Source organism: Anabrus simplex, chromosome 1 (assembly GCF_040414725.1).
Source record: "Anabrus simplex isolate iqAnaSimp1 chromosome 1, ASM4041472v1, whole genome shotgun sequence".
Lineage (NCBI taxonomy): Eukaryota > Metazoa > Arthropoda > Insecta > Orthoptera > Tettigoniidae > Anabrus > Anabrus simplex.
The window spans coordinates 487,063,918-487,084,378 of NC_090265.1; the positions used below are offsets into that span (position 1 = coordinate 487,063,918).

At 39.1% G+C, this 20,461-nt stretch overlaps 1 protein-coding gene across 1 annotated transcript in view; it reads left to right on the forward strand.

The window, feature by feature from the left end:
* The window catches only part of ko (Stork-head domain-containing protein knockout), a 780,139-nt gene extending 760,694 nt beyond the window's left edge, over positions 1-19,445 (forward strand). Inside the window, exons 7-9 of the mRNA XM_067144715.2 lie at positions 9,733-9,966; positions 13,884-14,083; positions 14,685-19,445. Of these exons, the coding sequence (XP_067000816.2) occupies positions 9,733-9,966; positions 13,884-14,083; positions 14,685-16,634 (2,384 nt within the window). The 3' untranslated portion in view covers positions 16,635-19,445. The remainder of the gene's footprint in view (positions 1-9,732; positions 9,967-13,883; positions 14,084-14,684) is intronic.
* Positions 19,446-20,461: the final 1,016 nt, after the last annotated feature.

A 20,461-nucleotide genomic window follows, 5' to 3' on the forward strand; every position in this document is an offset into this window, starting at 1 on the left:
TTAGCGTGACAGCTCGACGATATAGCAGTTGGCGTCTCACCATGGCGGCCGCGGTTTGTACGTGAGATTTTCAAAATGACAGTTCACATCCGTATGATTCAGATTCCACGTCAGTTAAAATTTAAGAAAAGGCTAGGTAAGCAGTTGATAGGGAATATGCCACCTGCGCGACAGCCCTAAATGCAGATCATTGATTGATTGATTGATTGATTGATTGACTGATCGATAAAAATGTTGGTATTGTAAGTCACGTATCGTTGCTAACTCTCTTGTTTTCAGTCACCTAACTCCTTTGTGAGAATATTGATTTTACCTTTATAGTTCCCTCTGTGAGCCTCCGTAGCTCAGGCGGCAGCGCACCGGCCTCTCACCGCTGGGTTCCGTGGTTCAAATCCCGGTCACTCCATGTGAGATTTGTGCTGGACAAAGCGGAAGCGGGACACGTTTTTCTCCGGGTACTTTGGTTTTCCCTGTCATCTTTCATTCCAGCAACACTTTCAGTCATTAATTATTGCCTCAGAGGAGTGTGACAGGCTTCGGCAGCCGGCACAATTACTATCCTCGCCGCTAGATGGGGGCCTCATTTATTCTACTCCTGACCCGGTCGAATGACTGGAAACAGGCTGTGGATTTTCATTTTCAGTTCCCTCTGTGGATCAGTGGTAGAGTGCCGACCTCCGGATACCAAATCAAATCCAGCAGAGGTATTCGGTTTTTTGAAATGTACAAAGAAGTTCATTCGACTAATCTCTGGCGGCATACTTGGCGTTTTCCAGACAAAATGACTTAACATTCAGATATACATCGCCCTCTAGAGATCCAGTTTAGTCTGCCATCTGATGGATAAAAACGAAACGTCAAAATTGACGCGCAGTTAGCCTAAATCAAAATGCTTGCACGTGTAGAGCAGTGGTTCTTAGATCATGGAACACTTTTGAGAAGTTCATGTAGCACTATTTTTCATCTCGTACTTATACCGCCCTAACAGAGCGGCTATGGAGCCAAGCTCCGTATTCGGGGGACGAGTGGGTTCGAACCCCACCGTCGGCTGTGCTGAGAATGTTTTTTTTCTGTGGTTTCCCATTTTCACTTCCAGGAAAATGCTGGGACAGTTCCTATTCATAGGCCACAGCCGATGCCTTCTACCTCCTTACCGAAATTCATTCAGCATCATTCATTTCATTTTAATTAGCTCCTCATTTGAGATTGGCGTCAGGAAGGGCATCTAGTCGTAAAGCCTGTCATGTAATATCATGCCGCCTTATCCCCGTATCAGGAAATGGAACTAAGGGGTAGACACACACATATATGGCCCTACTATTTGACTGTGGATAGTGGTAGAATACATTTACTCGTCTGTCGTAAGAGGCGACTATACCAAATGCGTGGAGTGTGAATTAGCAACCACGAGGCCCCTACTTGCTTGTCCTCTGCTGTCACCTTTCATATGTGACCTTCCTTCGTCAACCTTTGGTCTCTTCTGACCCCGACGGTATCAGATTTGCGATGCCTAGGAAGTCTTTCATTTTCACTAGCCAGGGGCTTTTACGACGCACCGACACAGATAGGTGTTATGGCGACGATGGGATAGGAAAGGCCTACGAGTTAGAAGGAAGCGGCCGTGGCCTTAATTAAGCTACAGCCCCAGCATTTGCCTGGTGTGAAAATGGGAAACCACGGAAAACCATCTTCAGGGCTGCCGATAGTGGGATTCGAACCTACTATCTCCCGGATGAAAGCTCACAGCCACGCGCCTCTACACGCACGGCCAACTCGCCCGGTTTTCATTTTCACATCCTCTACGGCCCTTCCCTTCCTTTTGTCCATACCCTCGTTTTTCGAAGGGTCGGACCTCTTCAAGCTTACCTCTCATTAGTTTTAAGGAGACTACGGTTACCCAGTTTTACTCTCTCAAAAAACAATAATTACCACCATCACTACAAAACGGTAAACATTTAGATCGGAAAATTTTAGACTTGTGAAAAATGCTTCGTTTCATTAAGAATTTAATTTCTTGCTCAATGTCCACTAAGCACATTTATAAAACTGAAAAAGAAATAAATAAAGTAAAGCGATGTATTTTAAAAGGTACTCAAAGTAAGTAGGTATTGTAATCTCATAATTTATCCTCGTATATCTGGTTTTTAAAACCATATTTAAACTGCTATATTGAAAGTAAACGTGAGACCGTGAGGGAATGTTCAGTGACACAGTTCTGATTTACACTAACTTAGCTATTTCTGGTTGAACATGGAATAACTATAACAGAATATCTCGCGGTGCATCGAGACGGGATTTCTATTTTCTTTTAGAACCTGATTCTGATGAATAGGTGATTGGTGATTGCAAAGGAGATGATGATTTTAGCTTTATCTGGCAAAACGTTAACATTCATTTTTGGGTTGACATCGGATTTCAGGTAGTTACTTCTTACTTGGAAAACTCTTTAATTATATTAGACATACTGGCTTTTATGACAAGGAGAGAATTGGTTTACAACCATTTTTCATTCTTTATGGAGGCATCCCGGAAAATAACTGTTGAAACTGTAATACAAATTCTTCACGGAGCACAGTTGTCGAAGATGCACATCAGGATTGCATGCTCCTGTTAGCAAATTGGGATGCATACAGTTCATGACAAGTAAGAGTCGTACAAATAGAACCCTGCACGAATATCCGCGAAGTTAGTCTTGGCGGGTGTAAACTGTATGGCAGTGCGGATAATTTTGCTGATAATTTCTAAATAATGTTTATTGATTTTCACTCACGTATACTCTTATTTTTGCTTGTGGTGAGGAGACCGTTGACAGTGGTATGGGAGAATGGTGATATATAAACAGCCTTGATACCACATAGCTGTAAATCTGGTCTAAGCCTAACTAGCTCAATACGTCGGTAATTGTCGCAAGACAAAGTCCGTCATAAACCTGTGACTGAGCAGGTAGCAAGCCTATTGTATTATGTTAACAGAACTATCCGTTTCAGTTCCTTGGGTGGCGTAATATAGTTAAATATTTACAATAATTCGCGGATGAAGGAAGAGCGGATGCCATGTGTTGATTATACTCGTAGCTAACAGGGACTAAGTTCTGAATGTATGGTATGTGAGTTTCAGTGAAGCGTATACCGTTGCGAAATTTACCATACTTGAAATTGAACATCCTTATGATGGCTCCCATTGATGGGCATTGAATGTTCGTACAATCATAATTCCATATTTAATCTTCGGTTCCTGCAGCTTCTGGTAACATTGAAGCGTTCATTAATTTTTCAGCTTAAAATATTCGTGATATAATAGCCATTGGTTACCGAATAGTGGTAAAAAATTACCTTGTTGAGAAACGAGTTCATTAGGAGGAATGCCTTCAAGGTGGCAATTAGCTTCATGTTGGGATTGTTAATCATCATCGCTCTATTGAATCCACTCAGCTATTAATAGACCATTATCGGATGTGTTAAACGATGTTTTCAAATCGAGAGAAGACAAACATATCAGAGGATAATACTACTATATTGTTGGGATTGTAAACAAGATTGCACTGTATATCCTCTTATGTTTTTCTTTTCCAAATGAGTGTCTTTTTCCTTCTGTGTTAATTTGGTTTTTCTCGCTGTTTTATTTTCAAACTTAGTCTCTTGCTAGCTAATGATACAAGAGCCATTGTTTCTTCTTGTTATCCTTAACAAGTGCTTTATTTCATCACCCACCCAAAATTTTTTTGATTTCATCTCTTGTTCACCCACCGAAAAGCTTATTTTAAATGTATTTGCTATTGTAGGTATCACTTACGGTAAAATGGTCATTTATCTAAATCGCTTTGTTCAAATATTGGACTTATATGTTGTATATTTCTGTGTGTGTCATTTATTGAAATTCGTCTTTCTGTCTGTATGTCTGTCTGCTAAGCCCGTAGATTGGTTGAAACCTCAGGTAGCACCACCAAAGGTTATGCAGTTATAGGAAAGTGCCATAATGAGGCGTACAAGGCATGCTGAGTCAGGTAGTTAGCCATTGCTTTCCTATCTGAGACATAATTTATATTTTATTCTTTACTGTTCGCATGTCATTGCAATAATAATAATAATAATAATAATAATAATAATAATAATAATAATAATAATAATAGAATCAAGCTGCAGCGAGCTCCCAGTTCCGATATACGGTATTCTTTAAGAAAGGAATCAGCTATATGACGAAACTGTTTTCAGACCGACTTTGCTGTACGGTAGTGGAAGCTGGATCGACTCAGGATGTCTTATTGATAAGTTAAAAGTGACAGACATGAAAGTAGCAAGAATGATTGCTGGTACAAAGAGGTGGTAACAATGGCAAGATAGTCTTAGGAATGAAAGACTAAGTTAGAAAAGATATCAATGGATGAAGCTGAGTACAAACCGGCGTCAATGGTGGGTTCGTGTGAGGCGAATGGAGGAGAATTTGTTACCTACGAGGATAAAGGATTCGGTTATGGAGCAGAGAGAGAGAGAGACCAAGGCGGCAGTAATTGGACTCAAGTTTTTTCTGATTTAATGGTAATTTTTGAAGAGCTAAAAGAGACCACCGAGCTAGTTGCAAATTGAAGAGGCGCTTATTTCATTCACAGAGGCTTGCAGACTGAACGCTGGAAGGAATTACATTCTGTAATAAAGAATAAGAATAAAATACTCTTTTTTTGTTTTTACGTCCGACTAAGTCATTTTTTATGGTTTTCGGAGGGGCCGGAATTTTGTCCCGCAGAAGTTCTTTTTTGCCAGAAAATTTACCGACACGAGGCTGACGTATTTAAACATCTTCAAATACCACTGGACTGAGCCAGGATCGATCCTGTCAAGTTGGACTCAGAAGGCCAGCGCTCTACCCCCTGAGCTACTGAGCCCGGTATAAGGAAAGGAAATGCTATTAGTTGAAACAACCCATTCACTGATATTGAAAACCATCTTGATATTTCATTAGAATTATCTCTGAGAAGGTATTTTTTTTCTTTCTGGTGTTTTAATATTTCACTACAAGTTCATTTGTGGAATAAAACGCAAGGTCCCGAATAGAAACATCCGTAGGAAAAAGTCCAAATTTCGTACCCTCCTCCCTTGAACGAAGGCTGGGTGAGAAATTCTTTAACTTCGCCCTTGAAGTTGTCCAATCCAATTCTTGTCAAGGGTGGAAATCACTTGATACCCATTGGAAAGGTTGGATTAACAGGCAGAATTCTTATAAACAGTTTTTTCCTGGTTCCCTTGGGAGTTGTCTTTATTGTACTCGTAAAGTAGACGCATAGCACCATAAAACTGTAGGATTACTGCAGGCTCCTCGACTGAGCCAAGCCTAATATTACTCCAGACTGTTTATGGGTGCTAATGCTTAACGACCGGTTTGTGCTAAGCTTAGCATTTAACATACTCTTGCCACCATATAGGCGAGCCGGCTGCTATGCTAAACATTCAGACAATGCATGCGTCTGCGTGAATTATTGTTTCATGTACTCGGACATTTTCACTGTAGTAACTCCTAATCCTCTCAGAACCAAGGGTACAATTTTTACAAAGAAAATGGGTTTTCTATTTTTTTCATTACAGGAAAAAGTATTTTTTTAAATTAACACAATATTTTACACACATTTATGATCTACACATTTATGCGATCTGGGTCATAACTATTAATTTTCTTAGTTTCTTTGCCATTATAATAGAAACATTTTAACTGTCATTACAAAATATTTTAACAATTAAATGGTCCATATTGCTCAATTTTTTTCAATTTTAACAGTGAGTCACAACTTTACTTCAAGTTATTTTCGTAATCAGTTTTCATTCCTTTAAAGGCTCAAATACATTCTAATTATAACGTTTTTTAACAATTAAGTGGCATACTGTATAATTATTATTTCATGAACATTTCTGAAACCATTTGCATCCCTTGATAGCGACAGACACATCAACTTTTCACAACGAATGCGCAGATTTTGAAGCAGAGAGGGCAAAGTCTCCATAGACGTGTCGTACAGGAAATATGAAGCCAGAAATAAATGCGTGGGCAAAGTCCGATGGGGACAACTTTGCTCTCAACTTACACTGGCGGAAAATGAAATCGCAAGACCAAGAAGACATTAGTTTGGAGGAATGCAGTTTAGGCTAAGCAATTGTCTATTTAACATTTTTATTTGAATAAAGTTTCCAACATATTTATTTGAATAAAGTTTCCAGGTCACAGGTTCAAGTATGCGCGAGAAGACGTATGGCATGGTGATACATTAAGAACCGCTGTAGTCACCACGATTTTGAATGCAACCATGCAAAGCTGCATCCATTGTGTCGTACAGGTACCGTATGTCTCAAACGCCCAAAATCTCACGCGTGCAAATCGAGGCGCAGAGATCCGTGCACTGTGTATCGGTCCGACTCGGCTCAACTCGGCTTGACTCGGATGGTGTAGTGTGCTGAGAGCGACGAAGCGTTCGGTGATAGACGGCTTGTTTATCAATGAAATAGATAAGCGCAAGGACAACAACATAATAATCGAGCAACCTGTTTCGAAGAAAGGAAAGACTTCCGAAAGTCCATTTCAATCGAACTGGGAACTTTCGTATTTTTTGTCAGTCATGACGATAACGCCAAATGCTTAATCCGTGGGATAATAATCATGTGGTAAGTTAATCAAAAAGACCTATTTTCCAATACAAAGGCTTTTCTCAAATTCTACGAGAATTTGTCGAAGGAAGATTTTCGAGAAGCAGCTAAGATTATTTCTATGTTTGGTTCCACATGCATATGTGAAAGGTATATTTTTCCTGTTTAAAACTAGATTGCGTGCGAATAGGCCTATTTCTAATTGTAATTTAAATAAGGCTCTCAGAATTACTGTCAGCCGGTCCCTTGTTCCAGGCAAAACTGGTATCATTGCAAAGACAAAGGAAAAGAAGAGCTAGAGAAGATAAATTGTCTGCTCAAACCAAATTGAAAGAAGAGTGTTTTAACACCGGCAACATTATCCCATACAACAGTGTCACCGCTCACCGCACATAAACATTTCGCAGTGAGGGGAGAATCAGCGGGGAAGGTGGAGAAGGCGAAGACAGGCCGAATGGGTGATACAGGTGTAGGGGAATTGGAGTGGGGATTTGCACTCTGGTCAACCTGGCGAAGTTGTCTCTTGCACCTTGCGCCGTGCAGTGCACGGGCGCATGCACCCTGAGAGGCCCTGTTTTGGAGGATGGAGTTCCACGTCTGTTACTCTGTTATACTTGGGCCGATTCTTGGGCTAGTTAATGCTAGTATTGGACGGCGCTGGTTTTGTCGTCCCATAATGTGCCATACGTGCTTAATGGGCGACAATTCTGGTGATCACGCAAGTCAAGGACACTCTGTAAAGCACGTTGGATGACAGCAGCGGTATTAGGACGGGCGTTATCCTGTTGGAAGACACCCTCTTCAATAGTGAGAACGAATGGCAGCACAACCGGTTCAATCACCAGTCTGACGGACAAATCCGCTATCAAGGTTTTTGGGATAACCACGAAAGTACTCCTGCTGTCAAAGGAAATCTCCCTCCAGACCATAACTCCTGGTGCAAGTCCAGTGTGTCGACGCCACAGACAGCTTGGCTCCAAGCGCTCACCTGGCCTCCTCCTTACGGCCATCAATGGCACCAAGACAGAAACGTATCTTATCTACACTCTGTCCTGCAATGAGCCCTAGCTTGACACCACTGAATTTGCAGATGGCAGTGATTCGGAGTTAGTGACAAACTCTACAGGACGTATGGCCCGGAGCTGTCCCTCAAGTAATTGATTTGTTACAGTTCGCTGTGTCATTCTGGTCTAATGGTCACTGCAGGTGCAGTACGATTCACCACAGCCATGCGGCGAATACCACGGTCTTCCATCTCCGTAGTGGCCCGTGCGCGGCCGGACCCAGTCTTCGTGAGACAGTGCCTTCCCGTGACCATTGTTGCCAACACAGATGCACTATGGATACATCCCTACCAAGTCTTTCTGCAATATCGCGGAAAGAACATGCACCTCTTGTAGCCCTATTACACAACCTCGTTAAAAGTCAGTAAGCTGCTGACACTGCCTTCTTTGTCTCCATAAAGGCATCAGGAGATTTGTATCGGAGAAGGAGATATGCGGAGAAGGTGGGTGGTTGGCGGCCGGCATTCGTCTTAGTGCCGGAGAAGGGAAAACCACGGAAAACAATTCTCAGGACTGCCGATCATTCAAATGAGCAGAGAAAAAGAATGAATGATTTGCTTCGTTTATTTTTCTGTAATGGTAAGGTGTGATTGGTATTACATAAAACGTTAAGGAGGAAACTCTGATATTGTGTAATTACACCCAGCCAATCGACTTTGGAAGTGATGTAATACGGTCGTTCGATCCCCTTAACGTTATTATCACTAAATACCGAATATCAGTGGCTGGATTCCTGGCTTCATTAATTTTCAACGGACATCATGAGTTCGATTTTACACGAAATGTTTCTTACCTTTTCCAGATAAGTGGTACTTCGTTCAGTAACAGATGAAGTCCCAGACAATGGGTTGGAGTCAAATCGTGACAGCTTAGTGCGTGTGTGGTACTCAAGGTTAATTTTGTGAAGATAAACTGGACTGTGTTCACCGAGTGTCGACACGCTTCGGCTATAGATCCAGACTCTGCATTCGGAAGACGATTAGGTTCGAACCTCACCGTTAACTGCCCTGAGAATGTGGTTTTCACTTCGAGTCAAATGCCGGGGCAGTTCCTATTCATAGGCCACAGCCGATTCCTTCCACCTCCTTACTCAATTCCAATCATCATAATTCATTTCATCTGTCCGGCTCCATGGTTAAATGGTTAGCGTGCTGGCCTCTGGTCACAGGAGTCCCGGGTTCGATTCCCGGCAGGGTCGGGAATTTTAACCATCATTGGTTTATTTCGGTGGCACGGGGGCTGGGTGTATGTGTCATCTTCATCATCAGTTCATCCTCATCACGACGCGCAGGTTGCCTATGGGTGTCGAATAAAAAAAGACCTGCTCCTGGCGAGCCGAACTTGTCCTCGGTCACTTCCGGCACTAAAAGCCATACGCCATTTCATTTTTCATTTCATTTCATCTTCATTAGCTCCTCAACTGAGGTTGACTTCCGGAGGGGATCCGGCCGTAAAGACTTGCCAAAAAAATTAATCTCACCTCATCGCCGTCCCCGTAATAAGAAACGGGACTAAGAGGTATACGTACATACATACATACATACATACATACATACATACACATACGGGATTGTATTCGATGACTTTTACTACACAAGCTCATTGCCCCAGTTCATTATTTACGTCACTTGACTGACGCTAACATTGACATTTTTGGAGTTCCTCCCACGGTTAGACATACCTTCATCCACCTCCTTTTTCCTCTTCTAGTATGCTGATTATTCAGTCAAGAAACCGAACTTCTGTGCTCTTTGAGACCAATCTATGAAACCATCGCTTTATAAATACCAAAGTCAACACGGAATCTCGGATTAATATAGCTGCGTTCATTCTGGCAATATGCAAAAAGAATTTATATCACATACTAATTAAATTTGCTTGGTATTATTATTGTATATTGTATTGAGTATTGTAGTTTATTTTTCTCATTACTGACTCAGTAATGCAGTGATACAAGGTGATTGTATTATTATTATTATTATTATTATTATTATTATTATTATTATATCGTGATTAATTTGAAGTACCTTTTAAAATTGCAGGTAACCCCAATGATAAGGTGCTGTATCCCCGTCCAACACGACGTAGTTCCAGCTTCCCTCTAGGTCGGCTAGAGCGCCGACACTCTTTGCGTCTGTTTGGTAGCTCCAAGCGGCTGTCTAGTTCACTGTCTCGGTGTGGATCCCTTCGACACATACCTAACAAGAACCTTCTACAGTCTGATAGCTCCAGTTCCACTGAGGATCCTGCAGTTATCGCGGAACATCATAGTCCAAGTAAGCAACACATCTTTAAAAGCAATAATGCTACCATGACCACCAAACAATAGTTTACGGCAAACTCCAAATAGGCGCGAATAGCGAGCTGACAGGAACAGCTCCTCCAAAATGGCCTACATTCTACCAGAGACAGCCGCTATTCTCTTCAACAGCCTCATATTCTTAAGAGAAAACAGAAAAGAAATGAAAAGCATGCAATGATTTTCCCTTTTTGTACCGTAATGTTGTAGTAGTTGTTGAAAGTGATATCCACTTTCACTTATGCAGATCTGGCATCTTAGGAGGAAATTCTGACAAATCTCGTAATTCGTCTTTTGTTATTTCACTCATTACTCCCCTAATTTTATTTTCCATGGCCTCGGTTGATCTTGAATTGTCCTGATAGACTTTCTGTTTTAAATTTCGTCATAAATAAAAGTCTCACGTACTGAGATCTGGAGAACAAACTACTGGCCTGATGTGAACCCAAGATCTGTCAAACATGATCAAAAGCGAAGGATCTATCTCCTTGATGCATGGATTTTAACAGCCACCAGCAAAAGTTAACATGAGCAAAAGGGGTCTGCAAAATTTAACTTTTGCACGACAGTACAGAAAACATAATAGGAGAAAAGAATCAGAATGTTAAGCTCTCTCAGCTGTGAGGTGGGCCAGATACCACACTCCTGTGCTAGGTCAGGGATTTTTACCTGGATCTGAGGGCTGGTTCGAGGTCCACTCAGCCTACGTGATTACAACTGAGGAGCTATCTGACGGTGAGATAGCAGCCCGATCTAGAAAGCCAAGAATATCAGCCGAGAGGATTCGTCGTGCTGACCACATGACGCCTCGTAATCTGCAGGCCTTCGGGCTGAGTAGCGGTTGCTTGGTAGGCCAAGGCCCTTCAAGGGCTGTAGTGCCATAGGTCTGGCTTGTATATCTTCAAATTTTTCATCAGCAAAGACACCCTTTTTTATCATGCCTTTTTCTGTTTGAGACAGATCCAAAACACAAACATTTGGTTTTCATGGTATACAACTTTCTGGAAATCACTTCTATACTTCCACACACACACCTACCACATGGCTTCTTTTTCTTGAAAGGTATGTTTCAACAATAAACCACATTTGTTACTGTCCATTGTATAATCACAATCACTGAGAGAATCAAGTAAATCACATGTCACACTAGCACAAGTACAGAGCTCTACTAACAACCGAACCTTACAGGACAGAGGGTGGGATAAAGAACCTATTATCTTCCACCAATTAGTTCCTTGTTCATCCCTTGAGTGAGGGAATACAGCTTGTCTTTCCTGTCAGGTAACTATGCGCAGCTTGCTCGTGTTTCACTTGAACTCTTGTTTGGTGGTCACTGTATTCATCTGTAGGTATCTAAAAGGCAGAATGTGACAGTTTCCACAAGCCTTTAGATATAATCACAGATCATATAAAATTCAAGATACGTAAGTAAATTTTTAAATGAAGAAAGATATTTCCTGTGTGATTTTAACTTCTCTTCACCTTTATACAAAAAAAATATTCAATTTTTTCTTAATTTTAAAAGTCTCATAAAAATTAGTAGCTAGCCACATAGAAAAAACATGAAAAGCACACATATATGAGTATGATTACATACTCTTCCTCTTCAAGATGGCATATAATTGAAAAACATTTTTGGGAAGGTGTGCTTTCCATGTTTTTTTTTTTTTAATGTAGCTGATAACATGTAACATTTTACAATTAAGACAACAAAAGTTTGGATATGGCTACCTTTTTATAAAAGTTATTTTCATTGCTATGTTGTAATATCAGTATCATTTGTAATGGTTTTATCATTGTCATTTATTTTTGTGGCTGAAGGACAAATAAGGGCTGAAATATATACCTTTTCTTATAATAGTTCATAAAGTTCTTTAAGACCTAATTTGTATCAGGTAGGGTGGAACCTTTTAATTTTATTTCTTTATAGGATATTCATGAAAATCCTTAGTGCTTGCCAAATTAAATATAAATGATGATGAAACTAATGAATGGACAGGCTGTTATTTGAGAAAAATAATTACAGAACCAGGCTTTTCAATCTTGTGCTAGTCACATATTGAGAGGTAGAGGGGTTAAAGTGTATGCTGACTTTTCTAAGGCTAACATTTGGGTTACCAACAGGAAAGGGCTATCAGCTCCCGAATGGACTAATGCCCTAAAAATATCTAGGAACATTTCAGCAGTGCATGCATTTCCTCGAAAGTGTCCTGCCACGTCGCGCTGTCATTTTCCAGATTGCAGCAAGCTTGAAACTGTAGGACATGTCTTAGGATCATGCCTGATAGGTCAAGTGCTTATCAGCACAAGACACCATAGAGTGAGGACTGCATTGGTCACAGATCTGAAATCTTTAAAATGGAAATATATGAGGAAGTCCATTGTTTGTCAGCTGATGCCTCCATGGGAAGAGTTGATACTTTTGTTATCAGTTGTCAGTTAGGCAGAACACTGGTTCTACACCCAACCATAAAATTTGGGAGATATGTACAGTAAACCAAGCTGATGAGGTTGAAAAGGAAAAGCAGTCCAATTATGAACTGTGTCTTCCATATCTATCTGAGCACAACAAAATACGGCACGACAAATGGACAGTAGTAGGCTTACTGTTTGGAAACTGAAGTGGCATCTCTAGATTTACGTAGAATGGCCTGAAGTATATTGGGATTACCGTAAAATTTTTAAAGAGTGTGCTCATGGGAATTATCATTCTCTTGGTATCCTATATCATCAGATATATTACAACTGAACTGATTAAATCTTCAATCTTAGTAGGAATTTCAGGTATTTCCAATATTCTTAACCAATATCTCTTTCTGCCTTTGTGAATACACTCTTTGGATTTTTTAAGCTAGGGTGAGAATAGCTTCATTTTTCAGCACCCATGCAGTCACTCTTTTGTATGAACTGATGCCATTTTCATGGAAAATAAAATATTATTTTTGGGGTGAAATTTGGTTTTTATCATATAAATGGGCATTTTTAGGTTCTGGAAATTTATCCCAAGAAGACATCAGTTGGTTTTAAAATGTATATGAAAATTTATTTATAAAAGGTATTTATAACATTGACTTAGATGAGGTTGATATTATGGATTTGACATCATGAAATTGGTCATTTGCATGAAATTTAAGCTTACTTGTAAATTCATTAATAATAAGCAGCCTAGGCTCACTACCAATATAATGATGATTAGAAGAAGTTTTGCTGTATTATTGGCCACAGCCCACTAGGGCTTTTGCTCCTTCTCATAAAATAGTCTGGATATAATCCCAGATCTCACAAAATCAAGGAATTTCGAATTGAAAAAATATATATATTTCCTGTGTGAGCTTAACTTTTTCTCTTCACTTTTATACTAAAAATAGTTATATTACAATTTTGTACTAATTGTAAAAGTTGTATTAAAAATTTAAAAAGTGGTAAGACTACTAGCCTCCGGATCTCCAGATCACAGGTTCAAACTCGACAGAGGTAGTTGGATTTCTGAAGTCCATTTGCCATTCCATGTCGTATGATGAAGGCATGGGTAAGATCTCTGGTGACATTTTAAAACTCCACTATAGATTGCCCAATAGAGACCTGTCTCTCTGTCATTTGGTAGAGTAAAACAGTACATTGAAATGCAGACAGCCTAGATGGTCTCAAATCAAAATGCCCGAACATGGTAACTGAGACATTATTATTATTATTATTATTATTATTATTATTATTATTATTATTATTATTATTATTATTATTATTATTATTATTATTATTATTATTAAAGCACATTATCACATACTATAATATCGTTGCTATCAATATCATAGGTACTCTATCTGAACTAATTTTAACTAACAATACAAGATCCTATGCGCTGTTTATTCATACCTTCTGGTATTTCTGTTGCAGAGAAAGTTTCCTTGTTATCTCGTATTTTTCGAAGAAGCAACCGCAAGAGGGGATCTTCAGCTCCACCACCACTTGCGACGTTCTCTGCACAGTTCCCACCAACAGAATGGTTCAATCCTAGAGTGGTACATCTCCACTCTGTTGGCACACAAACGAGGAGTCCGAGCAGCACTGCTAACAGCTCTACGGCTGTCACTAGTGTGAGTAAATTTGAGATAACTGTTCATTAATCAAGATTCAGAGACGATCATACTTTGATTTAATGGATATATTGACGCAAAAGAATGAAAACCTCATATGTCTGACTTAACTAATTTTACAGAAGAAATAGAAACTGTTCTTCAGATACCAAAGTCTTTCTCAATATGTTTACTGATAATAAAGTTGAAAATATGTATGTACTTACAAAATGTTCAGTTTATTTATTAATTTGCATGTTGCTGGATATACAAGTTTTTCATGTTTTTGTGGTTAAGAATTATGAGGGTTTTATTATATTCAGTACATTTTCAGAGACTCTGATAAAAATCATGTTGCATGAAAGATGGAAAATCTTAATTTTTACTGGGAAATACCACTTAATTTACATGACAGCAACAGGTAATTTGGCATCTTGATATTTCATGTAATTGTTTTATTTGATTAAATAACCATAATCACAGACAATTAAATCTAAAATATTTAATGGCCATCTATGGCTAATTAGTATCTCATATTTTCTATTAATTAATGAGTATTATACTGTGTTGTAGGTTTAAGTTTAATTCCAGTTTTTTAACTCATTGGTTTATGTCTTTGCAGTGCCGGAATAGCCTAGCCCAGTCACATGGAAGCATCCAACCTTGGACAGATGAGGAGGTTTCAAGCCGTGCTGCCACTCTTCCACGCAGGCATAGACGTCATCTTTCAGGAGATTCTGCTACTAGTCTGGTGACTAATCCTCAAAGCCAGACTGTTATTACTACTAGCAGTTCTACACCACGATCCAGCAGACGTCACAGATCCCCCTCTCAAAGTTCCACCATTCCTCGGCGCTCATCTTCTTCTCATTCAACTTCACGAACTTCTGTTCATCCTCATGGTTCCCCAGCAAAGCACGCTTCTCTTGAAAGGCATAATCAGTCCCCATCTCAAGGATCTGTTGTAACTTCTAATCATTCAACTCCTAATAAGACTAACACAAATCAAAGTGGTTCCATTGCCTCTTCTCATTCTAGTAAAAGTGCTACTTCATCTCCTTGTAAGAGTCTGTCAAATCATTCAAGTAAGAATTCTCCTAGTAATACTCTGCTGTCTACTAGTAGCAATAGATCATCTCCCAGCAAAGTTCCCCTAAGTTCCACAGCTTCTGCAACTAAGAGCAATAGCTCCAGTAGAAACTGTTCCCCTGCAAAGTCAAAGACTGTGGTAGTGAATGGTGTAACACAACCAAATGCACAGAAAGTTGAACAACCTGGTGGACCGTCTGCTAGCAAGAATTCAATAACACTTCAAGTGTCTACAACGAATCGCAGTTCGCCACCATCCAGCTCTGGTTACTCCAGCCAGTATCAGTCAAGTACTGGACGAAGTAGCGTGATGTCTTCAGCTTCCACAGCACCCTTCCAAGATTCGCCCACTCGGAGAAGTGTTACAGTGACTTCGGAGACCCCTACCAGTTATGGGATTGGAACTACTTCTAGTACTACTACAACAACAACTGTGAACAGTTCCAATACTAAGATATATGTTCAACAGCAGAACTCACCAGTTAGGTCAGTGATTACTTTTGAAAATGGTGTTAAAAACAATGTGAATGGCTGTTCAGTGCCTAATCAAGACATTATAATTATCAATGGTGCTGCTCCTGATCAGAATACAACATCAAGTAAAGAAAGTGCTCCTGTTAATACCCGTAAGTGTCAAGAGAATGCCGAAAGGCAACGACCTAAATTAGAGAGGCCTACTTCGTTGTATAGCCCTCGAGAAGTGTTAAAGAGTAGCATCATTACAGAAAAATCTCCAGGAGAGAATGAAGATATCTGTAAAGCAACTGAGAGGAGAAAATTCCCATCAGTCGAATCTCTTAACTGTAGTGAAATTATGTCAAACAACAAAAGCAATCTTACTAATAGCATTAATTTTAACAATCAGAATAATTCAAGGTCAAGTGATCTTTTAACAACCTCCTCTAATACTTTGGCCAAAATCAATACTGGAGATGCTTGTAACACCACTGCTACCCATCACCCAAACTCGCAACCGCCCTCCACATCACCGACTTCTAGTAATCCCACCATGAATAATGCTCGAGTTCTGCCTGCCCAGTCATCATCACCTGCCCTTGTATCAAAGAGCAAGGAAAACCTTTGTTACAAAAATGTTCTTCGTAACGAGAGTTTTTCTTCTCTCTTTGGTAATCGAGAAGGGTTGAAGAACAACTGCTGCAGTCATCCAGCGAGTCCTACCAAGAGCTTTGATGGTTTTGGAGGATCATACGGCAACCTTTACATCGAACACCTTGATGGTACAGAGAAATTGCTTTCAGCTAGCATGAAGAGACTTGAGGAACATGGCAGGAGCAACTCTGATCTCTGTCCATATCCAAGCCTAAGTGACCTCACTGTTCACTTCAAGTCCATTGCTGCTCAGAAGATTCTCAAAGGTGTGAGCATCAACAGCATCGATACTCTGGTGGAGGTAAACATGGCTGCTGCAGAGAAACAGAACAACTGTGATGTTACCATTCACACAGACTTTGGAATGGTTTGAGCTTCTAACTGATTGGCAAACGTACTGTGTTAAAACTATACAACTGACTTTAGAAATTAGTTTCCTTAAAGAATTCATTACAAAATGTAAACCATCCTAGAAGAATTGTTTAACACAACATCTTCAAGAGTAGGGATTTGTGGTTTAAGTCCTGAGGATGGTCACTCTTTCACATTACATAATGACTGCTTTAAGGGAAAATCTTTTGATGTCAGTTCTAAAATATTAAAGTTTACCATGTAAGGTTTCTGACATGGACAGATTGACATCACCAAGTGGAATTTCAGGATTTTAGAAATTGTTCAGTGTCAAAGAATTGAGTAGTTGCTTGGGCACGAACCATTCTAACATAATTGCCTGTATTCCCAAGGGTGGTCTTATTTTCAAATTTAAATATTAAACTTGCTCTGTTTTGTGGGTTTTTTTTTTTTTTTTTTTTTTTTTTTTTTTTTGAGACACACTTAGGTGAAAATCCATTTTTAAGTTTGAATGGATAAAGTAAATATACTATACCTTTAACATCATATGTATCATACAAGATATTTTTTGGAAGTAAAGTATCAAACATGGATTTCAGCAAAGAAGGAGTGGCCTGTTCAGTTCTATTTTATTCAGTGATTTAGTGATAAATTAAGCAGGGTCAGAGCAGTCTATCACAATTGGAATATTGTCTTCACTAGTTTTTGAAAGGTGAGAGAGAGAGATTCATAATTTACTAAATGCTGTTGGACCTCAGTTATACTTCACTTTTATCAGGGGATTGGAATAAAATATTGTATCACCTAATACCACACATACTACAAAACATTATTATTATACTTGTAGTCAGTGCAGAATAAAAGCATATGAATGGGGCGCTGTCTGTATCTCATTCATTCTTCTTCTTCTACCAATTTTCCCACACGCTCATGGGGTCACGGGTGTGAACTGTGTCACATATGTGGACTTCATCCTGTCTTACACGTGGGATGCCCTTCCTGATGCCAACCCTATCTGGAGGGATGTATTCACTATTACGTGTTTCTGTGGTGGTTGGTAGTGTGGCGTGTTGTGTGAATATGAAGAATGGGGTGTTGGGACAAACACAAACACCCTGTCCCCAAGTCAGAGGAATTCACCAGACCAGATTAAAATCTCTGACTCAGCCGGAAATCAAACCAAGGACGCTCTTTACTGAAGACCTCAATGCTGACCATTAAGCCAAAGAGCCAGACACTCTCTCCAATTCGTTACTTTTCACTCATGTCATAAAATAGACTCATTTGCTTCCTGAGTTCTTGTGTCTTCTAGTGAACAGTGTGTCCTTAACCAAGATATTTCATAAACTGGATGTTAGTCTCTTAATGATAGCCCATGAAGTTTCGAAAAATCTAAATGAAGAAATATGTGAAATCAAAAGCCATGCCCAAGTTGGCAAGGGAGTCCGATTCATGTATCTGAATTCACGTTCACATTCTCCACAACTACATGGGATAAACTTTTTTTTTTTTTTTTTTTTGCTAGGGGCTTTACGTCGCACCGACACAGATAGGTCTTATGGCGACGATGGGATGGGAAAGGCCTAGGAGTTGGAAGGAAGCGGCCGTGGCCTTAATTAAGGTACAGCCCCGGCATTTGCCTGGTGTGAAAATGGGAAACCACGGAAAACCATCTTCAGGGCTGCCGATAGTGGGATTCGAACCTACTATCTCCCGGATGCAAGCTCACAGCCGCGCGCCTCTACGCGCACGGCCAACTCGCCCAGTGGGATAAACTTTAAGTTGTTTATTAATGGATTCAAGTCCTTAGGATCTCTGTTGCAATTTGCAAGATTTTGACAAGTATTCATAATCTTTTGAGGGTTTGAAGAAAAAATACTCATTAGTTCTAAAAACAGGAGGGGAATATTAAAAACATGTTTATACCACCATCAATGCCTCTATGGTCAGAGGCCAAACCTGACTCACACCACTTGTTTTATTATGCTAGAATAGAATAAAATAATCTCATTTAATTGTTATTCTTCTTCTTCCATCATAAATATTATAGAAACCATATTAAAACACTGAATCACAAAGCATCTTCTTTCATTTTCTGTGACACTGTGGATTAGTCATTAGTGAAGAACAATCTATTTGTAGACTGAAAGTCAACAGTATAGCTTTGATGAAGAAATCATATAAGTACAAGAATACCGTACATTCATGTACTGGTACACATTACAGTATTAGGTTTCAACAAAAATGAAAGCAAAAGAAGAAATGGATAGTGAAAAATGTATTGTGTGCTTATGAGCCTGGGCCCTGGTGAATTGGAAATGGTTAATAAAGTGCAAACTGACAAATAGTCCTTGCTGCGACTATGCAGTTGGCAGGTGGCTGCAATTTGTAATTATTTTCCTCTCACCTTCATGACAGGTTTATACTGCACAGAACATCCTTTTCTGCTGAAGGAGTACAGTATTGATTACATGAAGCCTAAGTATTTCCATTTGTCTAAATTGTTGATATATTTTCTTTTGTTAATAATATTTCCATCAGTCTGATAATGGAAATTATATCTAAGATATAAATTTACTGGAAACGTTTTAATATCAAGTGTTTTGTTACAGTCTTGGTGATACCTAGGTACTTTACAAATATAAGCCTATCATTCTGCAGACAGAGCTTGTTACATTCCTCTGAAACAGAGGCCTTGAATTGTTATTATACTCTGAGAAAGAATATATTAATGGCTTTCTATACAGGTGATTAGTAAGAAATGAAAGCATGTATTCATTATGGAGCATAATTATAGAATTTAGGACATTTTTGGCTTAATAGGTAGTAGAAATAAAGAAGCAAGCTTATATCATTAGTACAACCGATAGAATCAACATAACACAATATATTTGCCAATTACGTTCTGTGGTTTAGCACAAGCTCCTTAGAAATCTTCCTTGAGAAGAGATTTTGTGGTTTAATTTGTGGAACATAAGGAGTGATGAAATGTTAGTCACTATTTTATATATGACAAGGGCAGGTGTGTGTATGAGCAACCAGAAAGATTCTAAAGATATCTTGAACTAGCTTCTTTTAATACCATGTGTATATTTGTAGCAATTTTTTCAGATAATAATAGATGCAATGACAAGAATTTCTTGGACACATGTCTCTTAATGTAGATTGTCTTCCAACATAGTAGTGTTCCTTCATATAAAACCATGTGCTTGATTTTTATCAAGCTATGGCTAAATGACAATATGTTCTACATCCATTAATACAGTAGGACTGCATTTGGATTTTATGAGTACCTCCCTAAAAACATTGCCAAGGGCCTAATAATAACAATGCTGTCTCCATGAAAATGGACTTCCAGAAGTTGTCGAAACTATGTGATAAATGAAGCCTTTTAAAAATATTCTCCTCATGTTTGTAGAGGCTCTCTTTGTTTCAACAATGATGTAATTTTGGATAGATGTCTACCAAGATATAGCTGGCCAAATACTTATACAAGCCGCAATGACTGAATTTGTATAGACTGCTTTATCTGTACTAAAGCAATACGTAAATCCTCAATCATTTATTTATTACAATATTATAGAAAAGGACCTGCCCTTGTTTTAAGCACAAACTAGCAAAGGAAATATCACCATTAGATGTGAACATCTTAAATCATAAATCACCACTTTGCTCTATGTTTACCATTATTAAAAGCCCAGTGGAGGGCGGAATCATTCATTATTTGCATTTATTGGCTTTTTCTAATTTTGCCAAAATCTCATTTTTTTTGTTTTTGTAAATACATTTTCTACTGCTCATCCAAAGTGCTGCAGATATGTACAGTTCATTTTTCACTAATTAGTGAAA